Source organism: Tetrao urogallus, assembly GCF_951394365.1.
Source record: "Tetrao urogallus genome assembly, chromosome: 2".
In the NCBI taxonomy this organism is placed as follows: domain Eukaryota; kingdom Metazoa; phylum Chordata; class Aves; order Galliformes; family Phasianidae; genus Tetrao; species Tetrao urogallus.
Window position 1 is genome coordinate 94997363 of NC_136814.1, and position 26255 is coordinate 95023617.

The following is a 26255-nucleotide window of genomic DNA, read 5'->3' on the forward strand; positions in this document are numbered from 1 at the left end:
CGTGTCCCGCCCCGCCCTAGCGGTGCCTGCGCGCTGCGGCGCTCCCCGCCCAGCGGAAGCGCGGCCGGGAGGAGGGACGGCAGCCATGGCGAAACGGAAAGCCGAGGCCTCGATCCCGGCGGAGGAGAGCGACCAGCTGCTCATCCGGCCCCTGTGAGAGCGGCGGGGCCATGCTCGGCTCCGCTTTATGCCGCCGGGGGGACGGGGCCGGGAGGCGGAGGGCCGGCCGGCCGTTCGGAGCGCTCCGTCGCGGTGGGGGAGCGCCGCTCCGGCTCGGGCGGCCCTCAGGAGCGGCTCGGAAGGAACCTCGCGACCCCTGCCCGCCTGGTGCTTCGGGAGTCAGGGGTGCGGGCACGCATTGCAACCGACGGCACCGCGGCCGTCTTCCAAAATCCGGGATCTTTTATTCTGGCGGCATTAATTGCATCCCGTTTCCGTTGTGATAGACGTAGTCGTTCAGTTACTTTAAGTATCTGGGCTTAAACGGAGCTGGGCTCGTTCAGCCTGCAGAAAAAGGCTGGAGGGGAAACCTCACTGCGGCCTTCTAGTGCTTAAAGGGAGACTGTGAACAGTAAACGGGAGGGAAGTCTACCCTTTTACATGGGTAGGCAGTGACAGGACAAGGGGCAATGATTTTAAACTAAAGGAGGAGTGAAGTAGGTTAGGTGTCGGGGGAAGCTTTTCACAGAGGGAGCGGTGAGCCCTGGCACAGCTGCCCAGAGAGCTGTGGGTGCCCCATCCCTGGGGGGGTTCGAGGCTGGGCTGGCTGTGCACTGGCAGACTGAGCTGCTGCCTGACCTGGCAGTTGGCAACCTGCTTACAGCATGGGGTTGAAACTACACGATCCTTGAGGTCCCTTCTGTGATTCTGTACTCCGCAGTCACTGTTTCTGCACAGAAAACTAATTCTGTGAGAAGCATCTGACATACATCTATGGGGCGTGTGTTCTTTTCGTGACTCTGGTATCTTTTTGCAGAGGAGCTGGCCAAGAAGTAGGAAGATCGTGCATTATTCTGGAGTTCAAAGGAAGGAAAATAATGGTAATTACTTCACAAGTGTATTTGTCTGCCCTCCCATCAGCCTGATCTACTGCCTGACTTGGTTGGCCATCCCTGCCCGCGACAGGAGGTTGGAACTGAATGACCCGTGAGATCCCTTCCAACCTAAGCCATTCTGTGATCCGTTGCAGTACTGTAGAACACAAAAAGATGCTATTGGTTAAATCCAGTTCCTCCCTGAAGTCAGCTGTTGCTAGCAGAAGCACGTTTTTTGGCTTTTTAAAACAATACAGGGTAGGCTTTTACAAGGTGTGTGCTGTAAAATAAATAAATCTGTAAAATAAATCTATTCCCAAACAGAAGGCATATGTCTGTGTGCAGACTGTGAAATCTCTGTGTCAGGCTTCAGTGGTGCCTAAGGTTTGCTTGTATATCCTGTTGTGTATAAACTGTCATGTGTAAACACACACATGTTCTTCTCCCCTTTTTAAGTTGTCTTCACGGAGGGTAGCAGAAATATCTTCCGTATAGCATTCTGTGTATTCAGGTAGCGTGGAAATGTAAATGAAAGCTTGGATTGACACAGTATTACATACAGGGAATGGGGTCTTTTGAAAGGCATTCACTCTCCCAGTGGAGATAAACCATCTAGGCAGACACACAGCTATAAAATCCAATGCTAAAAGAAGTTGTTGAGGAAAAAATGCCTTTTTTGTGTGATCCTAAAGGCTACTAGTTGCTCATAATTAAATTTTAGAATGGAGGAGTCCTTATACGTTCTTTTAGAGCCGGGGGGTGGGCCTGGTGACCTTCAGAGGTCCCTCCCAATCTCAACCATTCCATGATTCTGTGATGCTCTAATTTTTCTTTATTTGTTTGTTTTTTCAGCTTGATTGCGGCATCCATCCTGGACTGGAAGGAATGGATGCTCTTCCTTACATTGACTTGATAGACCCTGCTGAGATTGACCTCCTTCTGATTAGCCAGTAAGTTGCACCTACAAGTACAAAACGCACCGAGGTCGTGGTGTGAACACATACGTAGGTTGTGAGAGGCTGAAAATAGGTGTTACAGAGCTGGCAAAACTTTTGTGTCAAGCTGTTTAAAAATGAAGGCTGTTCAGTCACTTTTGACCATTGTGACAGCTTCTAGAATGTATTTCCTACAAGGAGACTGCTCTACTGGCTTGGAATGAAAGAGATTCTCAGAGATTTACACCAGCTTTGAATCTGCTTAGTAACAGAGAGATAAAAGAGATCCAATTGTATATAACCTGTTACAGCTGTCTATGAAATCCTGGGGTTTGATGGTAGGTGTTTGTTCTGCCTGTATTTCAAAAGTAATTCTTTGGAATTAAACTTAGAAATGCAGCCAAATAGTTTTATTTCAGTAGCTCATGTTGTAATTCCTGGTTTCCTACATGCAAACTTAGGAACACTTCTGTCAGCTTTCTTCCATCTCAGACATCCCTTATGTTCCTGATTCCTGTTGTTTTATCCTTCTCAGAAGTTAGTTCTGAGATTGTGTGAGTCTTTGCAGTTAATGGAGAATTTTCTGTACTGCTCTTACCTTTCCCAGTTGATTAGCAGTCACTAGTGTACAGGATATAGACCAGCATAGTTAACAGTGAGGTTAAAAGTTCTGCTTCTGCATTTTCAGGATGTTACATCAGACCAGTAAGGAACTGTATGACATGGTGTTGTTCATGTTAGCGTTTGAGTGAGATCTGCGTGTCTCTTTTCAGTTTCCATTTAGATCACTGTGGAGCTTTGCCATGGTTTTTGCAGAAAACAAGTTTTAAAGGAAGGACGTTTATGACTCATGCCACAAAAGCTATTTACAGATGGCTTCTTTCAGACTATGTCAAAGTCAGGTAAGCTGCCCTGTTGGGTTTCTCTTTAACTACTTACTTATTTTCCCTGTACACCCGATGGGAAGTTGTAAGATGAAGCTGCCGCAGATGGCAAACCTGGGCATCACCACAGGTAGCAAGACTGGAACAAAATTAGAAGCAGTGCACCATCTTACTGCCTCGTGGATACTGAGTCTCTAAGATCATTTCCTGTCAATCAGCACAAAGTCTTACCTTGTTTCCTCTTATCCTTTTGATTCGCCATATTTGGACTATTTTTTTAATCTATTTTTTTAATCTATTTTTTAATCTATTAGCATCTCATCTCCTCTGCCCCCAGGCTCGCGCTCTTAACTCACTCTTTCACTCTTATGTGTTTTTATGTCAGTGTTTTTTCTTAAGCTTTACAGAAGTAGGGAATTTTAAGGCCCTAAAGATACAGCCTGCTTTTCAGGACAAGATAAATAAGTTAAATAATACATCTAGGCAAGGCTATTGATAGTGCTGTTATTTGTGTGTTGATTCTTTTTTCTTTTTTCTCTCCATTAACATGCCTTGAGCACATTTTTTCTGTGTGAATGCAGAGGTCCTGAGTGCATGTCAACTCAGCAGATTGGAGATTGGATCAGAAGCCTGCAGGCAGTCTTCTTTTAACCTGTCTGTTCTGGGCCAGGGGGAAAAGTGGTTTGGTTTGGTGTCTGATGACCTATCTTAGTGTGGAACCTCTGGCAAAGGCTGGGAGCCCGTTAGTGCTGTGAGATGGGTCCAGAGCAGATCCTGAACTGCAGCAATTATTCTAACGTGCACAGAGAGTTAACATGTCTTTCTTTTGAAAAGGCATCTTAGCTCTGCTTGGGTGAACTGCCTGGGCTTCATTTCCAGTGTGGGAACGTGGCATTTCTGAATGAGATCTTATTCTGGGAAGAACGCAGGAACTTTTTGTTTCAACTGTTGTATTATCTGAGCCGGTGGGATTAACTCTTACCACTTTCATTATCTGCAGTAATATATCAGCAGATGACATGCTGTATACAGAAACAGACCTGGAAGAAAGCATGGATAAGATTGAAACCATCAACTTTCATGAAGTGAAGGAGGTGGCAGGCATCAAGTTCTGGTGTTACCATGCAGGCCACGTTCTGGGAGCAGCCATGTTCATGATTGAAATAGCTGGTGTGAAGGTATTTCCTTTTTGCTACAGAGTTGAAATTGGGCCTGAATTCTAATGTAGTCATTAATTAATATTTATTATTAAGCCCTACTGCTGTGGTTGGAGCTGTCAGGCAGGCTTGGGCACATAGGTAGGAGGCCTTGACATGGAGCATGTATTTTCTCATGGATTAAAATGAGCAGGTGACATCTGTGTGCTGAACCAGGTGATATGTTTGAGCTTTATGGGACTGAGTTAGGACTCAGGCTTGGAATCAGTAAATATGTGGTGCTCCTGGCTGGTCCGCTCGGAGGCAGCTGATGGCTGAGGCAGTCTCACTGATGCTGCATTTAGTAAAAAGCTTGTTTTTCTATTTGCACATCTGCCTGTGGGCTTTTGTCAAAGCATGGGAGCTATATTTTTTTTCCAAAATTCTCATGCTGAAGAACCTAAAGAAATAGAATTATTGTTAATTTTAGGCACCGAGATTGAATAAATTATCATATAATCACAGACAGTACTGTGTAAAAGCCAGACATGAAACTAATCTCATAAACTGGAGTTTGGTAGGATAATCTCCACCCAAAAAAGCGTCAAAAGGGGAAGAGAGGCCCTGAGGCTTGCTGTCTAGCAGGACTTTGTCTGTGGTTTGTAATGATAGAGAATTCCAGACTTAATAAGATTTAGAAAGCATAGAAATAGTTGTATTTAGAATGATTGCAATAAAATTTAGACATCTTGCTGCTTTTTGTTTTCTTGATTAGGGTGAGACAGAGATTTCCCCCCAAGTACTCATTGCTCCAGTGGTTTGGGGTTTTTTTTAGCACACTTTTTTTTTTTTACTTCCCTGTGAATCATAGAATCAGAAGGTTGGAAACGACCTGTAAGATCATCTAGTCCAACCATCTTCTCATTACCACTGCTACCACAAGCACTAAACCCTATCTTCCAGCTCAAAGCAAATGAGGAATGTGACAGCAGGTGACCTGTAGGCCGGTTACCAGCTACTGCTGGCTGTGCTTTCTGTTACTATTCACATTTTCATCAATGGAAAAATTAAGTAAAAATATTCAGTTCTGAAACAGTCACTGAGGGCACAGTGAACTGCATTCCACCCTGCAGTTAATGCACTGAAAGTTCTTAATGGGTGCCAATCACTTCTTGCTGCAATGGGGAACTCGGCCATTCCATTTGGGAGCTCTGTTGGATTGCAGGCTTTGTTTTTAGCATCAGAAATTCCTAGAAGGAATTCTAAAAGCAGTTTGTTCTTCACTGTATTTGCATTCTGCTGTATAAAATGCCGATTCGTCTCCTTTGTATTTCCATCTGGTACCTGCTGTATGTTGTTAGGTCAGTTTGTACTTCTCATGACCAGTGCAAAATGCTGAAAGCGGCGCCTCTACGTACAGGATGAGGAGCAACAACAATGCATTTGTTCACCTTGTTCTGTTGTAACTGAGGCACTGCTTGAATTACCTTGCTGTGGTTGAAATGTATGTACTGGTGTGCTACCACTGTGAGCACCATCCACCTCGGAAGAGTCTTTAGCTGAAGTGTAGGAGAGCTTTTTATCATAAACTCCTCACAATTCAATTTGCTAAAACAGACAAACCAACCAGTTTTCCTATACAAAGGCTTTTAAAACTGCTGAGCTGGTAGAACCCATAACCAGAGTAAGTTCTTCTCTTTGTCTCTCACAGCTTTTGTATACAGGTGATTTCTCAAGACAGGAAGACAGGCATCTGATGGCAGCCGAGATTCCCAACATTAAACCCGATATTCTTATAATTGTAAGTTTTACAAAAGCATTTCTTTAAATCAGTTGTTAAGTATGCACAGAGATAGTACTTCATTAGAGCTGCAGGGGAATGAGAAGGACAGTGGAGGTCAGTGGCAGTGAGTGATTTGTGGTAGGGATAGGAACACTTGGGTGTTCATACACTTCTTTTCATTGTATTGAAGTCTTAAAATCTAACTGTCCTTTTGTAATTCTGCTAATGCAGTTCCTTAGGCCTCCAGATGCCTTTTCAGTCCTGGAGATTTACCAGGTGTCAGCTTGTGCTCACTGGATGTATCACATAAACTTCAATTCAGCCAGATGCCTTTTTATTAATAGACCTTAATGTACTTCCAGCTGTATTTGTTGGGTGTTTGTCCTGAGTGGAAGTGTCCTGGGTGCTATTCAGATTTGTTATGTTTTCTTTTCTGAGCAAAATGGTTTTATTCCGAGTCTGTTCAGAAAATCAGAAGTCTGGGGGGAAGCTCCAACAGCAGCAGTTGTCTTTTCAAAATGAAAACTGGCATCTTTTAGAGTAATACAGAAAGTGTTGCATTTATTCTGTCCCTTTCAACTGGCTTCTCTCATTGATAGTTACTGCATTTTAAATAACCTGTTCTTCAGAGAAGTGGAGCATTTTCAGTTAGGAAAAGAATGTAAATCAGAAATCACTTAGAAGAAGAATCATCACTTATAGCTTTCTCTGTCTCTTTTTAATTTTTCTCCCTGGTGGGATCTCTCTGCAAATGACAAGGAAGTGTCTGGGGGAGGGGAAGTTGTCATTATTTACCGTGGTGGAGGAGGTGGCATTGGGAATTTGGAGCAGGGTGTTGATTCCAGGGTTGATATATTCATTCTTTCTGCTCTGCCTCCCCTTTCTCAGCCCCAACATCCTGTAACACTGAAAGCTTCATGCATGCCATGTCACGGCACGTAAATGGAAGTCCTTAATTGTGAAATGAAAGTTCTGTTTCTGCACTGTAACACCAGTATGCTTTTCTGCGTTTTCTTGTTGGATCACCGAATCACAGAATCACCAAGCTTGGAAAAAGACCTTCACGATCATCCAGTCCAACCATCCACCAGTCACCAATAGCTCTCCCTAAACCACGTCCCTCGACACAAAATCCAAACGTTCCTTGAACACCTCCAGGCTCAGTGACTCCACCACCTCCCTGGGCAGCCCGTTCCAGTGCCTGCCCACTCTTCAGAGAAGTAGTATTTCCTAACGTAGAGGATGCAGAGGAGGTGGTCAGGAACCAGTCTGTGTGTCAGCACTTGCAATAGCAGCTTTCTCTGTCCATAGGAATCCACCTACGGGACTCATATCCATGAGAAAAGGGAAGAGCGAGAGGCCCGGTTCTGTAACACCGTTCATGACATTGTAAATAGAGGAGGGAGAGGCCTCATTCCTGTGTTTGCCCTGGGTCGGGCGCAAGAGCTGCTTTTAATTTTGGGTATGTACCTTCCCGGCTCCTCTGAACAAAAGACATATGAAGGTAAATGGGAGTGCTTTCACATGCGGTCTTTCAGGTGCAGTGACTTTTTTAACAGCTTTTCAGCCATTTTTCAATGTGTTCATTACCTGACAGTGTGTAATATTGTTCAAATGTTAAATTAAAAAAAAAAAAAAAGAAGTGATCAAACAGCCAAAAAATTATTTTCCAAATGCAGATACAGGACAGGCAGTTTGGCTTTGTGAGCTAGAACAAAGGCATAGACAGGAAAGGGCAATTCCTTATAATCACAGAATCACTGAGCTTGGAAAAGACCACTGAGATCATCAAGTGCAACCACAACCCAGCCCTGCCGTGCCCACTGACCGCGTCCCCCAGTGCCACATCTCCACATCCCTTGAGCGCCTCCTCCCTGACTCCCTTGACTCCACCACCTCCCTGGGCGGCCATGGTAATATGACCTTGACTTTTAACTCTTGCTGAACTGGGATTTCAGCAGATAGGAAGCATCATGATAGATTGCAAAGTGAATAATCAGAACGTGACTGTTGTATTTAAACTGATTTGCTGAAAGAGGTATGTCTTGTTCCAAAATTTCAGCCTTTAATTCACAAACCTGACTGAACAAAAGCTGAGGAGACCATAACAAACACTTCTAGCATTTGTGAAGTCTTAATCATAATGGGAAAGCAAATTAGTAAGAGCAAAATGAGGGAAGGGGAATTATACATGGCTTTATACGTGGCCATAACAAGGTATTTCTCATAAAAGATGGAAAAAGTTGTTGTGAGGTGCTGTAGAGAAAACTGTTTTTAAGTAAGCTGTTATCTCCAGGCACACTGAATTTGTACTGTGATGTTTAACTAGTCTTTTTTTCTCCTGGGAAGATCAACAGATAACTATCTCAAAACTAAAAGAAGTATTTTTGGGAGCATTGGTTCTTAAATGTTACCTGAAACACTGACATTTTTTCTTAATTTCCATTTAAGTTCAGATCAGCATAAAAAACTGATATTTGTCTGGTATTTGTTTTCAGGATGTGTTACTGGTCTGTTCAAATGTTCCCAAAAAATTGGGATCCAGGCATAGTGGTAGTCAGTGCTGTGCAGTGGCATTATTCTTTATGTTGAACCTTTTGGATTTGACAGAGGAGATGAAAACCAAACACTTGAGATCTCCTGTAGCCACTGATTTGTAATTTGTTCATCTTTCCTTGCTGTGTGCAGATGTTAAAGTGACATTACAAAGATAAACATGGAAATATATCTACTCAAGCTCAACATGCAATTGGGCGCTTAATTAGGTAGAAAATGTAATTGCATCTCACATGCCTACACAGCTAACCTGCAGGCTTCTGGGTTTGTTGTTCTTCCATTTGTGTCTGTCAAAAAATAAAATACTGCATTGTGATACAGGAAATTCTGCTGCTGGGTGCAGTCTTTTGATATTACAGTAAGTGCTGCCATTGCTTACCTGTTAGTGGCTGTTTCTGCCCTACATTTGGGCTTAGTAAGATATTTATGGCGTTAAGGTCTTCTGATTCAGTCTGATTCAGAACTTTGCAGATCAAAGCTGCCAGGTTAAAGCTGTGTTGTTCTGAATTTACAAATAAGGCCAAAAGAGCATACCACTCTTTTTTTGATGATTGTTACCCAGTTGTAATACAAATATATTTTATACGAGCAGAGCTGTATCCAAGTGGGAAATTGAGTGAGTTCCACTTGTTATCTGCATTCACATCTCTTCTTTGTTTTTAGTAAGGGCCATGACTTCTGCCATCAGCAATAAGGTATGTTGTGGTTAGTGAAGAACTTCATTTTGCTGTTTTTGTTTCAGTTAAGCTTGTAAAATATTGTATAAAATAAGTGTTGGTGATGCTGCAGGAAGCCAGGCTTAGTAACAGGTTTATCCCTTCGCTGCTTCAACTGCGTGGGATTGTTTCATGTTGTTTTTGTGAGTTATCTGATGTGTAGGTTGCTTTGTTTTAGATGAATACTGGCAAAATCATCCTGAGCTCCACGACATCCCCATTTACTACGCCTCCTCTCTGGCTAAGAAGTGCATGGCTGTTTATCAGACATACGTCAATGCCATGAATGACAAAATCCGCAAGCAAATCAACATCAACAATCCATTTGTTTTCAAGCATATTAGCAATCTGAAGGTAAGGTTGGCTTACAGTAGAGGAACAGTGATACAAGAGTTTGTATTTGCTGCATGGTTTGCACGTACACACTGAATCATTGTATCATTCTGCAAGTCTGTGTGTACTACCTGAAGAGACTGGTTGGTTATAGGCTTATATCTGAATTATCTGCCCTCCCAGAGGGCTGCTGAGAAGAGCTTGTGCACCTGCCTTTGTCTGTAGATCTGTATGCATATATTTTGCCCCTTATGAGGGTCAGTAAGACGAACTTTCCTGCAGAAGTTCTTTTTAAGAGGATGGTGCGTGGATGGATGTAGGACTCAATTTATATGTCGTTAAAGGATTGTGGTAACTGAGATTCTTGCTATTTTCCTCTCAGAGTATGGATCATTTTGATGATATTGGCCCAAGCGTTGTGATGGCTTCCCCAGGTATGATGCAGAGTGGTTTATCCAGAGAGCTGTTTGAGAGCTGGTGCACAGATAAGAGAAATGGAGTAATTATAGCTGGGTACTGTGTTGAAGGAACGCTCGCTAAGGTGAGTTGTTAACGTGCCACAAGTCCTTAAAGTAGTGGTGTTTGATAAGAGTAGTGTTTGTGTTACGTTTAAAAAGAATTCTCCAGTAGGAAGTGACTTCATTTGTATTTACCAAGAAGACTGTTGTCAACTCTGCATGATTATGTAGGTAAAGTTGAAAGCACTTTGAAGTTAAAGTGCTTTTCTTCCTCTTTAGACCCCTGGGTCTACAAGGGGTCCTAACCCTAATTTTAGAGAAGTTGGTGTTAAATCCATCACTACCTAAATGTCAGAGATCAGACTGCATTTTGCATGCTGTGCCACTGTCTCATTGTAGAGAATGAAATTCTTTTTTAATTCTAGCAGCTGTGGGCAACTAAAGTGTGTAGTGTGGCTTTTAGGGCTAGAAGTCACACACTCATTATAATTTCAGTGCAAACTGCATTGGGATGCATCCGGAAGAAGGACAGACTCCTGTATCAGTTGGCCATGTGTGTTGTGCGTGCTGTTTTTCTGTTTGGGTGCATGCATTTTGTGAAATTGGAGGAGCTTTTTCTGTTCTTTGCGTTGCATCTGGCTGTTAGTAAGATTTCATTGGTATTTGAAATGTAAAGCCCTGGATTTACAATGTCTATAGAAGACTTCCAGTTTTTTTTGTTAAAGAAACTCTTTTTTTTTTCCTAGCATATCATGTCTGAACCTGAAGAGATCACAACCATGTCAGGGCAAAAACTGCCGCTGAAGATGTCTGTGGATTACATTTCTTTCTCTGCTCACACGGATTACCAACAAACCAGTGAGTTTATCCGGGCCTTGAAACCTCCACATGTGGTTAGTATTCATGCTACTTGCTTCTCCAGGGTGGATTCATGTACAAAAAAGTGAAATGGGACATATGTAATGCACTGTGCTTATTTGCATGTATTTTTTCTACATACGGTGTGGCGTTGTGCCTTTGAATGATACAGGGAATTCAGAGACAAACGCTGGACTGTGTGTAGCATAATTGAGCTGATGTTCCTTGCGTTGTGTTCATGAAATACACAAGAGGCAGTTTTCTTGGATAATTTGTTTACTAACCATACCTGGTTGGACAAATACCTTATGTTAAAAGGAAAACTGTCTTTCCTATAGATTTTAGTTCACGGTGAGCAGAATGAAATGGCCAGATTGAAGGCAGCACTGATAAGGGAATATGAAGATAACGACGAAGTTCACATAGAAGTTCATAATCCTAGGAATACTGAAGCTGTGACATTAAACTTCAGAGGAGAAAAACTTGCAAAGGTATGAAATCAGTATTTTCATCTCCATACAATAATATTTGTTTTCAATCCTCTGAAACTAAGGTGTATGTTCTCTTCCAAGCCTCTAAGGTGAACTGGTTTTGGGTTGCATGTGTTTTACAAGATCTCAAAGTGTATGAATGTTTTTTTTGGCTAACCTAGATCTATTCTGCCATCAATAACCTGCTGGTGCTTTCAGTCCTGTCATCCCAGTCTGACTTTACTGTGTAATCTGAACAGCACTCATCAATTTTCTCCTAACAAAGAATATCAATTCCAGTCATGCTAGAGCACTGCATTCTGTGCATAAATAATGTGATAGACTTCATTTACATTTCAGGAAGATGCTGTCAAACACCCGTTCCATCCATATATACTAGAAGAGAATAATTACTTTGGCTGAATTAAATAATTACATGCTTGACTATAATCAGGCATTTAGAGATGCTGTCTCTAGATACTTCAATCAGTGAGACAGCTTGTAAACAGGATGCTCTGGCAGAAGGAAGTCTGTAGCCACGAATGTGGTGCATCCAGTAAAATGATAAAAAAAAACCACAAAAACAGCTTAAAGATATTGTTTTGCAAGTTTATTTCTTCTTACTCAGAACACATGCATCTAGAATGTATTTAAGATATGATTATATTTTGTAATATAATCTTTCAATGTTACAATAAAACCTACATACTGAAATAAGTAGAAACCAATATGTACATGGAAACTGTAGAGAAGTGTGTGTTGACTGGACAGCAGTTTGCTTCTAATCAGATTCTAGTTTGGGTCCTTTGAAGAATACCCTTTTTTGATGACTGGTCACCTTGTCCCCAGCTTACCTTACACTGCACTGTATTTAGCATTGGTTTTCTCATGACACTTCAGTTTGGAGGGGGAGTGACTGACAAGGTAATGTGCTTGTTCTAATTCTACATTTACTCTTCCTTTAAAATAAAATCCACTGAGAAAGCTTCAGTTTAGCTGTTTGATTCCCAAAGCAATGTAGTTACAGCATGGGATAATTTCAGTCAAAGGGTCCTCCTGAAGCAGGCCGACTTTCACTCACAGCAGGAGCAGCAGAGCAGGTGGCTTACAGCCTTGTATGGTCTGCACTTGGATTCCTCCGATGTCTTCGTAACCTCTCTGGACAACTGCTCTGATGTTCAGATATTTGATGGTGGGAAGATTCCAGATCTTTCCCAGAGGTGTAAAAGCAAAGGGGCAGAAGTAGAATCCCACTGGTTTGCAGTGCTCATCTCTCAGCTTGTGGAAACTAGCAAATGTTGCTGAAAACTAGAAAGCAGATGAACCTGACTCCTTCTGGGACTTAATTGCACGACCAGTATCTAGAAGATAATCTATACGGTTTGCATGTGTGTTTTCTATGGCAGCTACCAGAGGAAGGCTGCCACATTATTTAGTATTTTATATTTTTACTCTTTAAACCTTTTCTTGTGGCTGCCTGAGGTTGCTGTAACCTCCCTTTATTTTCAGAACAACTCCATACGATGCTTGGTTGTTTTTTTTTCTGAATAACCTATGTTTCATCTGTGTAGTTGGCTTCAAGCTTGCTTTGTTGCACTAGGTGTGTTCTTTTGTTTTCAGGTGATGGGATCTTTGGCAGATAAGAAGCCAGAGCAAGGACAGAGAATTTCTGGAATCCTGGTCAAAAGAAATTTTAACTATCACATCCTTTCTCCATGTGACCTCTCCAGTAAGTAAAGGCAGTAATGTACTTGGTGGATAATTGAAGCTCTCTGTATTCTTCTCCAGTGCTGGCTTTTGTTTGCTTGTTTGTTACTTTGTGTTGGAGGTGATCATTGGACACATGTTGGTGTTAGTTTGGCTTAGCTTTGCCTACATTTCTGAACTGTTGGTGTGAGAAATAAGACATTCAATTCAGTGGCCTCTGAAGTTCAAGACTTTTTCTGCCTTTTCTGCAGAAAAGAAGAAAAATTCCTTTCTCCTGGTTATTTAGAACTTTTCCTATGTTTAAGTACATATAAAAGGTAGCAGTGAGAGCAGAAGATTGCCTTGATCAATTATCCTGTTACTTTCTGAAATGCCATTAATTTTTAGTGGAAAAATGGCAGTGCAGTGAATGTGTTGTGCACTGCACCTTTGCTGTCTGTTGCTAGAAGAATTGATTTATTCTCAAACAGAAGAGTAGTTCAATGGAACAGTAAGGTCAGAAGAGTTGAGGAAAGCAGTTCAGCTGTCCCACCTCGTTCACTCTTTGCTTGTGACAAAATAACAAACTTCTGCTGGTTCCTTGACCACAAATGTATAATCTATTTTACAATAGACATTTCTCTTTACAAACGGTCCTTTTCAACCCCCTGCCTTAAATGTTTCAGTGCCATTGTTTCTCTATATTGACAACTTAATGTTTTAGAAAGTAAACTTAAAGTTTTTTTAAAGGAAACTGTTCTTAATGTTCTTTTAAAAACTCTTTCAGATTACACAGACTTGGCTATGAGCACTGTAACACAGACACTGGCTATTCCCTATACTGGACCTTTCAATCTGCTCTTTTATCAGCTGCAGAAGCTTACTGGTGGGTATTCAGAAAGAAATGTTTGTGATTTGTTTTTAAAACAACTTCCAGTCTTCTGGGGACTTGAGTGGAAATTTCTTTGCTCTGAAGTGCCACAATTTGTTTTGTGTTTCATGGCTTTCGTTAGGTAATGCAGCTTCTGCCAAGTCCAGGTCGTGAATGTGACTGACCCTCTGTGGGCATCCTGATGTAACTGTAATACAAATCCATCAGCATGCAGCAGTGTAGAACCTCAGTTGATTTTTGTCTCCTGTCAGCCCCCAAAGTGAGCAGCTTAGCCACCCTGATGAAAAATTTAGCAAATGATAATCTTTTATTTCCAGCCCCAAAGTAGAATGGTTAATGACATCTGTTTAATAAAAGATGCAAACAATTGTCTTTCTTTGTGTCAGACAACATATTCTGTTCCTCCCCATGAGGGACTGATCCATCCTGGTCGGCCTTTTGCATGCCAGAAGCCATTTAAATCTGCTGCTAGAGAGATTTCCTGTGCCTCTGTCTGGTTTTCTTAAGGATAGGAGCAACTCCCATCCTGGTTCCTGAAAGGCACAGCATGTACCAGGATCCCTTCCCAGATTAAAGCTCAGGAATTTTTTTTTCCCCTCATCTAGTGACAGAGTCAAATGTGTATCACCTGTGAAGAGAAAACCTGCATTCAGTTGGTGTTCAGGTCTCACAGCCTGCGTGCTGCCTCACGCAAGAAAGGCTTTCATTTTACTTTGTTTTCCATTGGTGTGCTCAGGTCAACATACTAAGCCAGTCAACCATGAGAATCCAAAGCAAGTAAAATGGCCAGTACTACACGCTCAAAAAGCCATGCAGATACAGTTAGTCCCGTTCTCAGGTCATTCTATTCTTGCTAACCATTTGTTGCTGCTTCTTAGGTGATGTAGAGGAAATAGAAATTCAACAAAAACCAGCCCTGAAGGTCTTCAAAAGTATTACTGTAATCCAGGAACCAGGCATGGTGGTCCTTGAGGTAGGCACTGGGGGGGAGAAACAACTCTTTTTCATTCTCCAGATCCTGTAGAATAGTGCCATGTAGGTGCTGTGCACAATGAAATGCTTTAAGTGGCTTTCTGTTGGATGATGAGTGGAATGAAAAGGAGACGTTGCCTTTGGCTACACTCCTGTGCTCATGCAGGTTATTTCGCTTAGCTGGTTTCTTCTCGTGCTGTGACTCAGTGGTTTAATGGTAGATTCGGTGCCCTTTTTAATTGGGGAATTGGTAATTGGAAATAAGGTTAAATAGTGTTCCCTCCTGCTCTCCCAGCCCATAAATTGTTATGTTAATTAATAACTATTTTGTAAATGTGTCCAGAAATATTCAGCAGCTTTAATTTTTCATGGAAAGTTATTAGAATGCTTCAAGTTACAAATAGTTCAGACTGCTAAATGTGAGTCATTTGAAGCTAGAATTTAGAGGGGAAAAAAACGAATGTTGTTTTTATGTTGTGTTATTTATTGAGCCCCAGCAGCAGGCTGAAATGGTGATTTGATTTCTGTTTTTTTGATCTTCCAGTGGGTGGCAAATCCTGCTAATGATATGTATGCAGACACTGTGACCACAGTGATACTGGAAGTTCAGTCAAATCCTAAAATACAGAAAGGTAATCAGTCCCAGTGTGTGCTTCTTCAACTCAGGTTCTCTTCTGAATTTTCAATATCAGGCTTCAAGAGCTTTAGAACACCTTAAAATAGGTTTCCTGCTATTGTGCTTCACATCGTGAAACTTCTTAAGTGTTTTATGTTCCTCAAATGCAGAATTACATTTACAACTTCATTTTCATTGTTTGTAGCACATCCTCGTGTTGAAGCTTTCTCTTACGCATCGGTTTCTAGCTGTCTGTGGAAAATGCAGCCCTATTTTAAAAGAAGTTAAATATTAGTCCCTTTTAGTTTTATCATGTAATGGATGGGACCCACTGAAATGTTTCAGCTTCTCATGAGAAAGTCATGGTTACCATTCACAAGCAGTATTCCTGTGACTGCACAACAGAAGGAGTTAGGTAGGGGATGCTGAAAAAAAGTCTAATTTCACAACTGCACTGAAGCACCAGGTGATATGACTGGGTAGTGAAAGTGTCATCAGATAACAGGCTTGGCATTGCTTCTCGAGAATCAGAACCATTTTGTTGAGGTTGCCAGTGCTGATAGTTCTTTGTTCTGCTGCTTTGGTTTCAAACACATACATCACTATGCTAAAAATCTGGAGCGGACATTGAATGTTATGTTGGCATCTCTTTGTGGCACTGAGGATAAATGTTGGCAGCTTGTTAACACTGTAAGGCAGATAATTCAATGACAATCCATTTATCATTCTATATCAGGTCCTTTTGTGAAGACTAAGGATCTAGGTCTGCAGTGTATCCTTAAACTAGCCCACAGTTTTAAATTACTAACAATGGATAGTGAGGGATCTGATTTGATGTCTGTTGTCAACTCACAAAACATTTTATTTACAACACTCCTGGTAGATTTTTCTTTCCAAACCAGTGAGGAGGGCACTGGAGCTATATGAACAAATAGCTGTTTTCTCTGGGTTACTCCTTATGTCTTCTTACTATATATTTTTATCATAGAATCATCATAGAATGGCCTGGGTTGAAAAGGACCACAATGATCATCCAGTTTCAACCCCCCTGCTATGTGCAGGGTCGCCAACCAGCAGACCAGGCTGCCCAGAGCCACATCCAGCCTGGCCTTGAATGCCTCCAGGGATGGGGTGTCCACAATCTCCTTGGGCAACCTGTTCCACTGCATCAACACCCTCTGTGTGAAAAACTTCCTCCTAATATCTAACATAAGTCTCCCCTGTTTTAATTTAAAACCATTCCCCAATAATTACATATAAAACAGCAGTCACTGTTCCCTAGCTGTTTAGTCTCACACCTGACTCAACAATTCTGTTAGAAATTCTTTCTCCCAAGTTTGTAAATTCACACAGCAGTTCTGTTGTTATATTTGGATAAAGGTCATACCGTTCTCTTGGTTGTGATATTTTCAGTATGTATTTTCTTGTCAGCTTCTAGCCGTGTGCTTATGCTCTGATTTGTGAAAACTAACCAAAAGTACAGATGATACAACTGAAATATCTTGTATTCTTCCTTCATTTCCAAAAGGACAGTGTTCATTTTAAGCTACCTAATGATTTTGAAAACAAAGTCTAAAAGCAGTATCAGCGTTTCCAACCTCCATTTGTTCCAGGAATGTCACTGTTATTATTATTGCTCACGTTTGGTGCTCAGTTTTACTTTGTGTTTCTGTATGCTCCTACACTCTGTGATGCAGTACTTTACTACAGCTAAAGAAAATAGAAGGATTATAAACAAGTCATGAGGATTTCTTCCACTTTTAAGTATATGAAAGTAAAATGGCTTTTTCTTTTCAGCTGCAGTGCAAAAAGTTTCCACAAAAGTCGACATGGAAGAGTATCGCAAGAGAATGGAGATGATGCTTCAGTAAGTCAGCGTATTTTTCTAAATGAAAGTGATCGCCGTTAATCATGTAAATAGAGTAATTTTATTACAATACCACTTAAAAGTAGAGTGAATTTAAAATAACCAGTACAGATTAACATTTCTTTGTAGGCCTGGGGTTAAGTAAAGACGGAAGTACCCTGAAAAAGCTCTCAGTATCATTGAGACTACAAATCTGGGGCCCAGTTACTTCACCCATCAATGGAGTTGTACCTTTCCTCCCAAAATTATACTGTGAATTCTTACAGGAAAACATTTTGGATTGTCTCTCTTAAACTTACTCTGGTGTTTGCTCTGTTACTCAAGCAGACCTCTTACCTCTTGGACATTACAGGAATCCATTGCTTTATTTATGAGACTTGTTCTGCTAAAATTCTTACTCTTATGTGACACTGCCTCCCTTAATTTAGATTGTGACCTGTTAGTCACATCTGAATGGGATAAATAATGGCTTCTGAAAGGACACAAAATGCCTTCGGAAGCCTAAGATTAATGGAAGTTTGCTGTTTGGCAGTTACCTTATGTGAGTCAACCTTTGTTTCAGGGATATGTTTGGAGAAGACTGTGTAAGTTCAAAAGAAGGCTCAATTCTGTGTGTCACAGTAGATGGCAAGACTGCAAACCTTTCACTGGAAACTCGGGTATGGAGAGTGAAGCACTTGTGGTTATTTATCCATGCTGTGTCCAGTAGGATGCAGGAACATCCGTGTGAATCCACTTACAATGTTAACCTGATGCAGTGCAGGTTACTTCACTCACGAAATTACATCTCTGAGGACTGACATTGTGTGTTTTTATTTGATTTTGAATCAGTTGCAAGCTACGGAACTTAAGACATTTCACATAGCGTGAAGCAAAGAACTCATCAAACATGACGTCATTTTTCATCATCTTTGGCAAGGTGTATGCAGCTCTTCACTGTACAGTTCCACACGGTGGTGGAACATTTAAGAACAGAAATTGCAGCTGAAAGCTCTTGATAACCATAGCTGTAATTTGCGTGACTGCTCTTTCTTTTCCCCTTATGCACGAACATTGCTGGTATTCTGAAAAACAATCTGATGTGCTGGTTGTTCTCATATACTTCTTTTTTTGTTCTCAGACAGCTGACTGTGAGCCAGGAAGTGAAGACGACGAATCCCTGCGTGAAATGGTGGAACTGGCTGCACAGAGGCTCTACGATGCCCTCAGCCCAGTGTACTGCTGACCTCTGTAGATACCTAGGATACATACAGAAAGCTTTGAACGTTCAAATTTATTTGGACTGGTTTTTTAAAGTAAATAAATTTTTTCATCAGCAAGTCAAATGCATTATATGAGTGGGAAACCAAGTTCAAATCATGGGTGAGCAGCCTTACCTATGTCATCTGCATTTGTGCACGTAGATCATAATAAAGTGTGGTCCTCTTGAGTTAGTGGAGGTGGATCCGGCAGCAAATCGTGCTGAAAGAACATGATTTCTCTGGGATGCATCCTCTGCTTTTTTCCTTTCCCACCTTGTTGCATAGAAATCACAGCATGGTTTGGGTTGGAAGGGACCTTTAAGATCATGCAGTTCCAACCTCCTGCTACAGGCAGGCACACCTCCCTCCAGACCAGGGTGCTCACAGCCCCATCCAGCCTGGCCTTGAATGCTTCCAGGGAGTGGACATCCACAACCTCACTGACAACCTGTTCCAGTGTCTCGCCACCCTCACAGCAATGAATTTCTCCTAAATCTACACTCCTCCAGTTTAAAGCCGCTCCCCCTCGTTCTGTCGTTACCTGCAGGCTGCCCTGACAGCCGGCACCGTTGGTGAAGGTCTGTGCGTCCACTCTCCTCTCCCTGCCCGGCATATCCCTGCCTCGCTAAACACGAGCCTTTGCAAGGTGGTAATTTCATCGCACCACAAATGAACCCCCTCTTTGAAAAAGCGAAATACGGTACCATTAGCTCATGACGGTGCCGGTGATTGGGTCCGTGTAGAAGGCCGTGTATCGGCCCGTTCCCTCCCGCCGCCCAGCACAGCCCGCGGGGCTCCGCCGGAGGCACGGCGCTGCTGCGGGAGCCCTTTAAAGAGCGAAGCCGCCCCTCTCGGCCCCGCCCTCCTCCTCCGCTCTCTTCCCGCCGTGGGAGCCGGACGTCCGGCCGTCATGGCGCTGGCGGAGGCGGTGGCGGCTCGGGGGCGGGTGCTGCCGTGGCCGCGCGTGGTGCTCTTCGGGGACTCCATCACCGAGGTAGCGGCTGCGCGGTGCTGCCCTCGGCTTCGGGGTTTGTCGTTCTTTACGGAGAAATGAGCAGCCGGGGGGAGGGGGGAGCCGGCAGAAGCGGCTCGGCCGAAGGGAGGTGGTTGTTTTTACGGGGAGGTTCGTGCCTAAGCCCGGCCCTCGCGCAGCTCCGTCAGCTGGCCGAAGGGAGCGGCGGGGCGGCCCGTGTGCCGCGGGCTGCGGGCGCTGCTGGGGCGGGGCGGGGCGGGCTGCGCCGTGCCGGGCTGCTAACCGTGTGCCGTGCTTTAGTTCTCCTTCCAGGAGGGCGGCTGGGGAGCGTCCCTCGCTGGCAGACTGGTCAGGTAAGAGCAGAGATCTCACAGGTGTAGCTGGAGAAGCGTGTGGCTTCACTGCGAGGTGACAGCGCTGGGCTGGGCGTCCCGCAGGGGTGTCTCGTTCTCTGGGGATGTCCAAACCGGCCCGGACGTGCTCCTGTTGGCCGTCAGGGAGAAATGCTTTGCTCAGAGGGCAGTGAGGCCCTGGCACAGCTGCCCGGAGAGCTGTGGGTTCCCCGTCCCTGCTGCTGCTGCTCAATGTTGAGTTGGGTGGGCACTGGGCAGCCTGAGCTGGTGGGCAGCAGCCAGCCCACGGTAGGGGTTGGGCGGGTGGGCTGTGAGTTCCCTTCCAACCCAACCGTCCTGTGATTCTGTGCGATTCTAAAACAAAGTTAGAACTGTGTTAGGAAGTCCTGTGAAATCTCACTGATTCTAAGAGTGGCAAAGACGCCTGAAGACGCCCTGACAGAACGGGTCAGAACCTCGCAGGTCTTGCTCAGAAGGGTGGAGCAGTTCTGTTACTGTGTGTCTGTTTCAGAAAATGCGATGTAGTAAACCGTGGGTTCTCGGGGTACAACACCCGATGGGCTAAACTCATCCTCCCAAGGCTGATCGGTAGAAGTGCTGCTGCTGAGAGTACTGTTGCCATCACTATTTTCTTTGGAGCTAATGACAGTGCTTTGAAAGGTACGGTAGCTTCCATTTATTCCTGTGACCTTTTTTCTCTTAAGGCAGTTCTACAGTTAGCAGAAAGGCTGAACGTTATCCAGGCCTTCCCTCCTTTTTGATACAGTTGGTCTTTTTTACAGTGGATTGTTTTCAATTATCATATTTGTATTTGAACTACGTGCTGCCTTCTCTTTCTCGCTGACCAAGAGATAAGAGTTCAATAATGACAGTAAACTTTGAGGCAGTCAATAACGAACCATGCATCCAACATGTGGAGTTGGGCACCTAGTGGAATTTTCTGCCTTTGAAGCAATCTGATGGATCTTTGTTAGCTGAGGGAATGGAGGCAGACAGCCTTTGGATTCTGTTTAAGATAAGCGTGGCAACATGCGGGTGAGTCTCATCAGAAGGTGAGATCAGTGTGTGAAGGACTGGCTGGGAAGTCCATGGGTGTTGCCAAATTTCTCTTAGCTTTTATTTTGGATGAAGTTTGAGGCGATTATGTGGTCGGGCACTGAAAGTGAACTGAAAATGAGCCGTGCTCATAGTTGTACAAAGCACTGTAGTCATTGTGTGATACGTCTGTGAGCAGCTCCATCTCACACCAGTGATGTGATTCCTCTGACCCCTTGCAGACGTGAACCCTAGGCAGCATGTTCCTTTGGAGGAATACGCCGCCAACCTGACAAGCATGGTGCACTATCTGAAGTCTGTGGACATCACTGAGGACAGGATTATTTTGATAACGCCGCCCCCTCTTCAGGAATCAGCTTGGGAAAAGGAGTGCCTTGCCAAAGGTAAAGGAGTGCTACATGTGGGCAGAATTTCTGCTTTTTAACCCCAGAGCTTCTGGGGTGCCCTTCTGGGTACGTATTTATAGTGCTTCATTCAGAATCCTGCCGGAAAACATAAAGGCTGTTTCCTGCTGTCAAGAAAGTAGTTTCCAGCTACTTGGATTGAGATGGTTCCCATGTAGCTTGTAGCGGGTGATGTCTGCTGATTTCAAAGAGTGAGCTGCATCATTTCTGACGGCTGAATGACCCTGCATGTCTGACAGGTGACAAGCTGAATCGCCGCAATGCCACCACTGGGGAATATGCACAGGCCTGCGTTCGAGTGGCGAGGGACTGCGGGACTGATGTGCTCGACCTGTGGACATTGATGCAGAAAGATCAGGTATGGTAGCAGAAGGTGGGCTTTGGAACTGTTATAAATAGTGAAATGTGTAATTCTACATAGAGGAACCAAGAGCAGTGCTGCATTATCACTGGAACAATAATCTCCGAAAGGAGCAAAATAGTTCAGAGTGCTTTGCACCGGGCCACATGACGTGCTCCTTAACATGAACTGAGCATCACCTGTGGCTAGCAGATATCCCCAGGTGCACTGCAGGTATGTACTGGTGTCCTTGCTTTGACTCGGGGGATAGGTTGGAAGGGGCCTCAGGAAGCAACTGGTCCCACCTGCTGCATGGTGCTGGCTGGGCTCACAGGTGCACAGGCACCTTCCTCATGCTGCTGAGTGAATGCCCAAGCATGTCCAAGAGTCAGCAATGGTAGCTTTGCTCCGTAAGCTGTTCACACTGAACCTTTTCTCTGTCCTGCACTTCGGAGTGCAGAGATGAGCCAGTGGTGCAGTACTGCGTGGTGCAGAAAACTGACTCAGCAATTTGCTTGCACCATTCCCTCATCACACGGTCATTTCTGCATGAAAGCAGTGACTTTGGCTGCCAAAGCATTCTCTTAATATTTTAGTACCAAGGGCTGCCCTATCTACCAACAAGTTTTGAGTAACTTACTGAAAAATCACTCACTGCAGCTGGCAGTACAGTAACACTTGGCTTTTGCTTCCCCTGTAGGATTTTTCGTGCTATTTGTCTGACGGGCTTCACTTATCAATGGAAGGGAATAACTTCCTCGTGGGACAACTCTGGTCACACCTGGAAAAAAGACTCTCGGCTCTCCCTTCATTGCTTCCTTACTGGCGGGACGTGGACCCCCAGCACCCCGAGGTGAGCCTGCTGTGAGGTGCCCTGCAGCAGTGAAGCCCAGCCTGGCTGATGGAGCGAGCGCACGTCCAGCTGCTTTGTACCTCTGCGCCCCCGCTGATGGTGATGAGGACTGAAGTGGACTGTCTGCTCTGTAACCTTTTTTTTTCAATAAAGATTGGCTAAGGGGTGGAAACGGCACTGGATGGAAGCTGCCGCCTTCCTGCTGCAGCTGCTGACACCAACCAGTGCGTGTGGGTGCTCAGCAGTGTCTGGAACAGGGGTTAGGGCAGAGGACGGGGTTTGGAGCGCAGAGTTCTGCCCCCGGCTGCCTCCCCGTTCACAGGCTTTCAGCTGCAGTTGATGTCTTCTCCAAAAGGACTGCACAGACACAGTTTTTGTTGAATTGATTTTAATATAAAAAGCTTTTACTGTACTGGGAATTAAATTAACTCCTCACACATGTACTCTGCACTGAATCAAAAAAAAAACAACACAAAAGCAACGAAACAACCAAACCAAAACCAGTATATAAAAGAAGGGCTATCAGATAGAACACCGTAAGGCACACATTCAAGTATCAGTGTAACAAGTATTTGGGTGGGGAAGGCAGAGCGGCACTCACACTCCTCTCATGACAGGTTTGCTTCCTTTCCATCACATTTAAGAACACCAAGGCTTGCCCCAGCTCTGCCTCCCTGGTGGCTGAGTGCAGGCCTGTAACAGGTAAAATGGTTCCCGTCCATTCACGCACCATGTCAGCTTTAACAATGCATTCTTAGGGGAGAAAACAGGCACAATAAGGCGCTCTGCTTCCATGACAGCTGCTCTGTGACTCACCCTGCCAGCCCACCTGAGATCAGGCTGAACTCGGGCTATGGCACCGCTTCTGGCCCACGCATCCCATGTTACAGAGCTCCAACTGAAGGACACCAACAAGTTACCAGCTGTTAACATCACACTGTACTAGCTGTAGGGAAAGTGGAGTTTACAACATCTCCCTAGCACAGCACAGGCCCTGTAAGTAAGTCTAACAAAGCTTGCTTTTTCATTGTTCAAATTCACAACTGCTCCCCTGCATGGAGTGCAGGACTCTTGCAGTTATTTTTAAGAGCTTCCCAGGCTCAGCCCTTTGAATAGCTCAACAATAGTGTTACCTTCTCAATAATCAACAGAAAAATCATCAGAGAAACATTTCTGCACTGAAACGTCCATAAGTGGTTCAAACAGCTCTCATCTGCATACGTGACTTCTTTCCCTTCCCTTCCTTGCCCCCTGCACCCCACTGCAGTGAGAAAACTCTCAGGGGGAACATTTCCCTGCAGTAAAAACACAGGGACAGGGCAGCCTCACAGCTAGAGGGGCATCTCCATACACTGAGCAGGGTTTAACAGCCTCTGCACAGCCCTACTATTTATTGAGAAGCTTTCTCACAAACTCCTTGATGCTGATATGCATCTCCACATTATATGCCAAGTATTTTAACTGTTTCCTTCTGTTCTCCAGGTACGTGTAATGCTTATACTTTGGCTTACCTGTACCTCATAGGATCTGATCCACATGGAACACTGTGGAGTATTTGCTTTGCTTTGCTTTGCTGGCAAAGCCCCTTAATTTCATCTGTCAGTGCCACCAGACTGCAAAATATGACATTACAAAAGGCAGATATACACACAACGTGATATCCTGGAGGATATTCTGTTCTGCACCACAGGTTGAAGGAAATGTTAGAGGTCGAGAAAGTAGAAAAATCCAATGAGCTTCAAAACCAAGACCGTCTCCATTTGGAGTTCCGGTTTTTAAAAGATATAATGCTCTAATAAATGTAATTTAAGGAAGGTCATACACATGACCAGCATCTGCAGTAGGTCGCTTCCTTATTTCTCCCACTCCCTCACAAAAATATATATACATATATCTGTATTTATAGAAATGAAATGGTTTTAGATCCAGAGGAACTTCTGCAGGCGGGAGGCGCGCGGTGGAGGCAGCGGGACATCAGCACTCCGTCTCCTTGCTGTCCACTCGGTTCTGGCGTTGCAGTTTAAAAGACGACGCTTTCTCACTCCTGGTGACAGGATGCTCTGTCAAGTCCTCAAAAGATTTGGCAGCCGAGCTGCTGTTTGGGAAAGGGTCCTTTTCAAACCCGTCCTCGTCAATATGAGAGTCGGTGCTGGGGTCCTCCTGAATTGTGTCCATTCTTTGGTGGTCCTGCTTGGGAGCAGCGGCGGCCGCAGGCGCAGCCACGATGGGCTGCAGGGGTTGGTGCCGGCTGGTGGGCTGCGCTGTGGGGAAGGGCTTCACGATGCGCACAGAGGCCGAGTCCAGGCTGCTGGGCACCTCCACGTTCTGCAAGACACGAGTGGCCTCATCAGTGGGGGAGGCAACCAGGTTCTCAGTCAGCACTCGCTTTGGGTGCTGGCAGCAAGGAGAACTGGCTAAAGGCACCTCGGCTGCACCTCTGCCGGGTGGTCTGAAAGCCGCTCTTCCTCCCTTCTTCCCCGGTGGGAAGGAGGGATATGTTAAATTGCATTGATTTCTGCTTCTATTTGAGCGTGGTTTGGAAAATAGCCAGGGATTTCCAGGCATGAAAAATCCCTACAGACCTTAGCAAATGCCAACAACAGGCAGGGGAAGGAGAGCAGACGAAGGAATGACATGAGCAGCAGGATGAGGCGCTTATACGCTAACTACTGCATTTCTGAACTGCTCAGGATGCAGTGGACCTTAGGGATCCCAGATTTCTCTTATAACACTGCTACTGCTGCAAGGAGCCCTCTGAAGACAGCTGCACTCCATGGCTGCATCGGCTTTTGAATCTGAGCAGTAACATCCAAGGAGACTTTTCTATGGCATGGAAGAGCAGTTACAGAGGATCCAGCTACCATCACCTTCGGCTACGTCCGAGCAGAGCACAGAGGCAATGTGCCTCCAAGTCTGACTCTGGTTTGCTTCCCTCAGAGGCAAAGGAGCTGTGCAAGGCTTCTTTTCTCCTCTCACTACAAAATGACATTTCCGTAACAGTGTTTCAACAAACTGGGGTATCAAAGCACAGGATATGATACCCAAAACTCTGTCAGAAGACACCCTGAGCTGGACTGTAAGATTTAGCTATCCTCAAATCAGTACCTACAGAATGAGATGTGCCATCACCTCAGAACCAACAGGTCCTGTGCCCCGGGGCTGACTCTCCCACAAGCAAGTGGAAAGCTCAGCACATCTGGCCACTGAGCCTCCTGCAAACCGCCATTCTGCAGCGAAGCCACCGCACTTTGCAGAGATCTCCCTGCAGCACTGCCCTGCCGAGCCCTGTGCTGCAAAGCAAAGTGTGGCTGGGAACAGCTGCTCTGTGGCTGGAGCCACAAACGCCCCATAACACAGTGCCTGCTGCTGCAGCAGAGCAGCTTCCTGCCTCAGGCAGTGCAGCTGGTGTGAGCTAACTGCCCTGCCGGCACTGTCAGCACACAACTCAAACAAGAAGTGGACTGGTCAAACTGCAGGGCTTGATATATCAAGCACCAGCTCAGTAGAAAAAGGTTCTCTCAAATGGATTCATCCATCCGCAGGTCAAGGCATGGGATTCCAGGTCCATCTACTGTCACTGCTTTGCCGAAATACTGTACAGAAACGTTAGGTTCAGATCTACAACACACTGGATGGCTTTCAGACACAAACTTACACTGGCACAGAACAGAGACTTGTTGTTTTCCTCATATTGCTTGTCCAATTTCTTGTCCTAATGAAAAGCAAACCAAAAGTAAATCAGAACACACACAAAAGTAGTTTCCCAGTTGCAAGCAAGATCCCTGTTCCAGTTGCCCTGCAGGGACACGGCAGGAGTGGGGCTGTTTTTTCCCTTCCAC

The 26255-nt window shown here is 44.4% G+C and overlaps 3 protein-coding genes across 3 annotated transcripts in view; 2 read left to right on the forward strand and 1 right to left on the reverse strand.

Moving 5' to 3' along the window:
* Positions 1-85: 85 nt before the first annotated feature.
* Positions 86-18421, forward strand: CPSF3 (cleavage and polyadenylation specific factor 3; the record flags this gene model as incomplete). The annotated part of the gene is made up of 18 exons (XM_079549931.1): positions 86-153; positions 977-1040; positions 1887-1984; positions 2743-2871; positions 3854-4031; positions 5701-5790; positions 7084-7234; positions 9223-9398; positions 9760-9918; positions 10582-10728; positions 11032-11184; positions 12784-12892; positions 13637-13735; positions 14620-14714; positions 15258-15345; positions 17127-17196; positions 17759-17855; positions 18317-18421. 18 exons carry the CDS (start codon positions 86-88, stop codon positions 18419-18421), a joined length of 2076 nt encoding a protein of 691 aa, XP_079406057.1.
* A 926-nt stretch (positions 18422-19347) lies between these two features.
* Positions 19348-22431, forward strand: IAH1 (isoamyl acetate hydrolyzing esterase 1 (putative); the record flags this gene model as incomplete). Its single annotated transcript, XM_079532517.1, has 6 exons — positions 19348-19431; positions 19711-19763; positions 20275-20423; positions 21041-21202; positions 21463-21581; positions 22264-22431. 6 exons carry the CDS (start codon positions 19348-19350, stop codon positions 22429-22431), a joined length of 735 nt encoding a protein of 244 aa, XP_079388643.1.
* A 1959-nt stretch (positions 22432-24390) lies between these two features.
* Positions 24391-26255, reverse strand: part of ADAM17 (ADAM metallopeptidase domain 17) — a gene marked incomplete at both ends in the record, with an annotated part of 31925 nt that continues 30060 nt past the window's right edge. Inside the window, 2 exons of the mRNA XM_079549893.1 lie at positions 24391-24741; positions 26072-26128. Of these exons, the coding sequence (XP_079406019.1) occupies positions 24391-24741; positions 26072-26128 (408 nt within the window). The remainder of the gene's footprint in view (positions 24742-26071; positions 26129-26255) is intronic.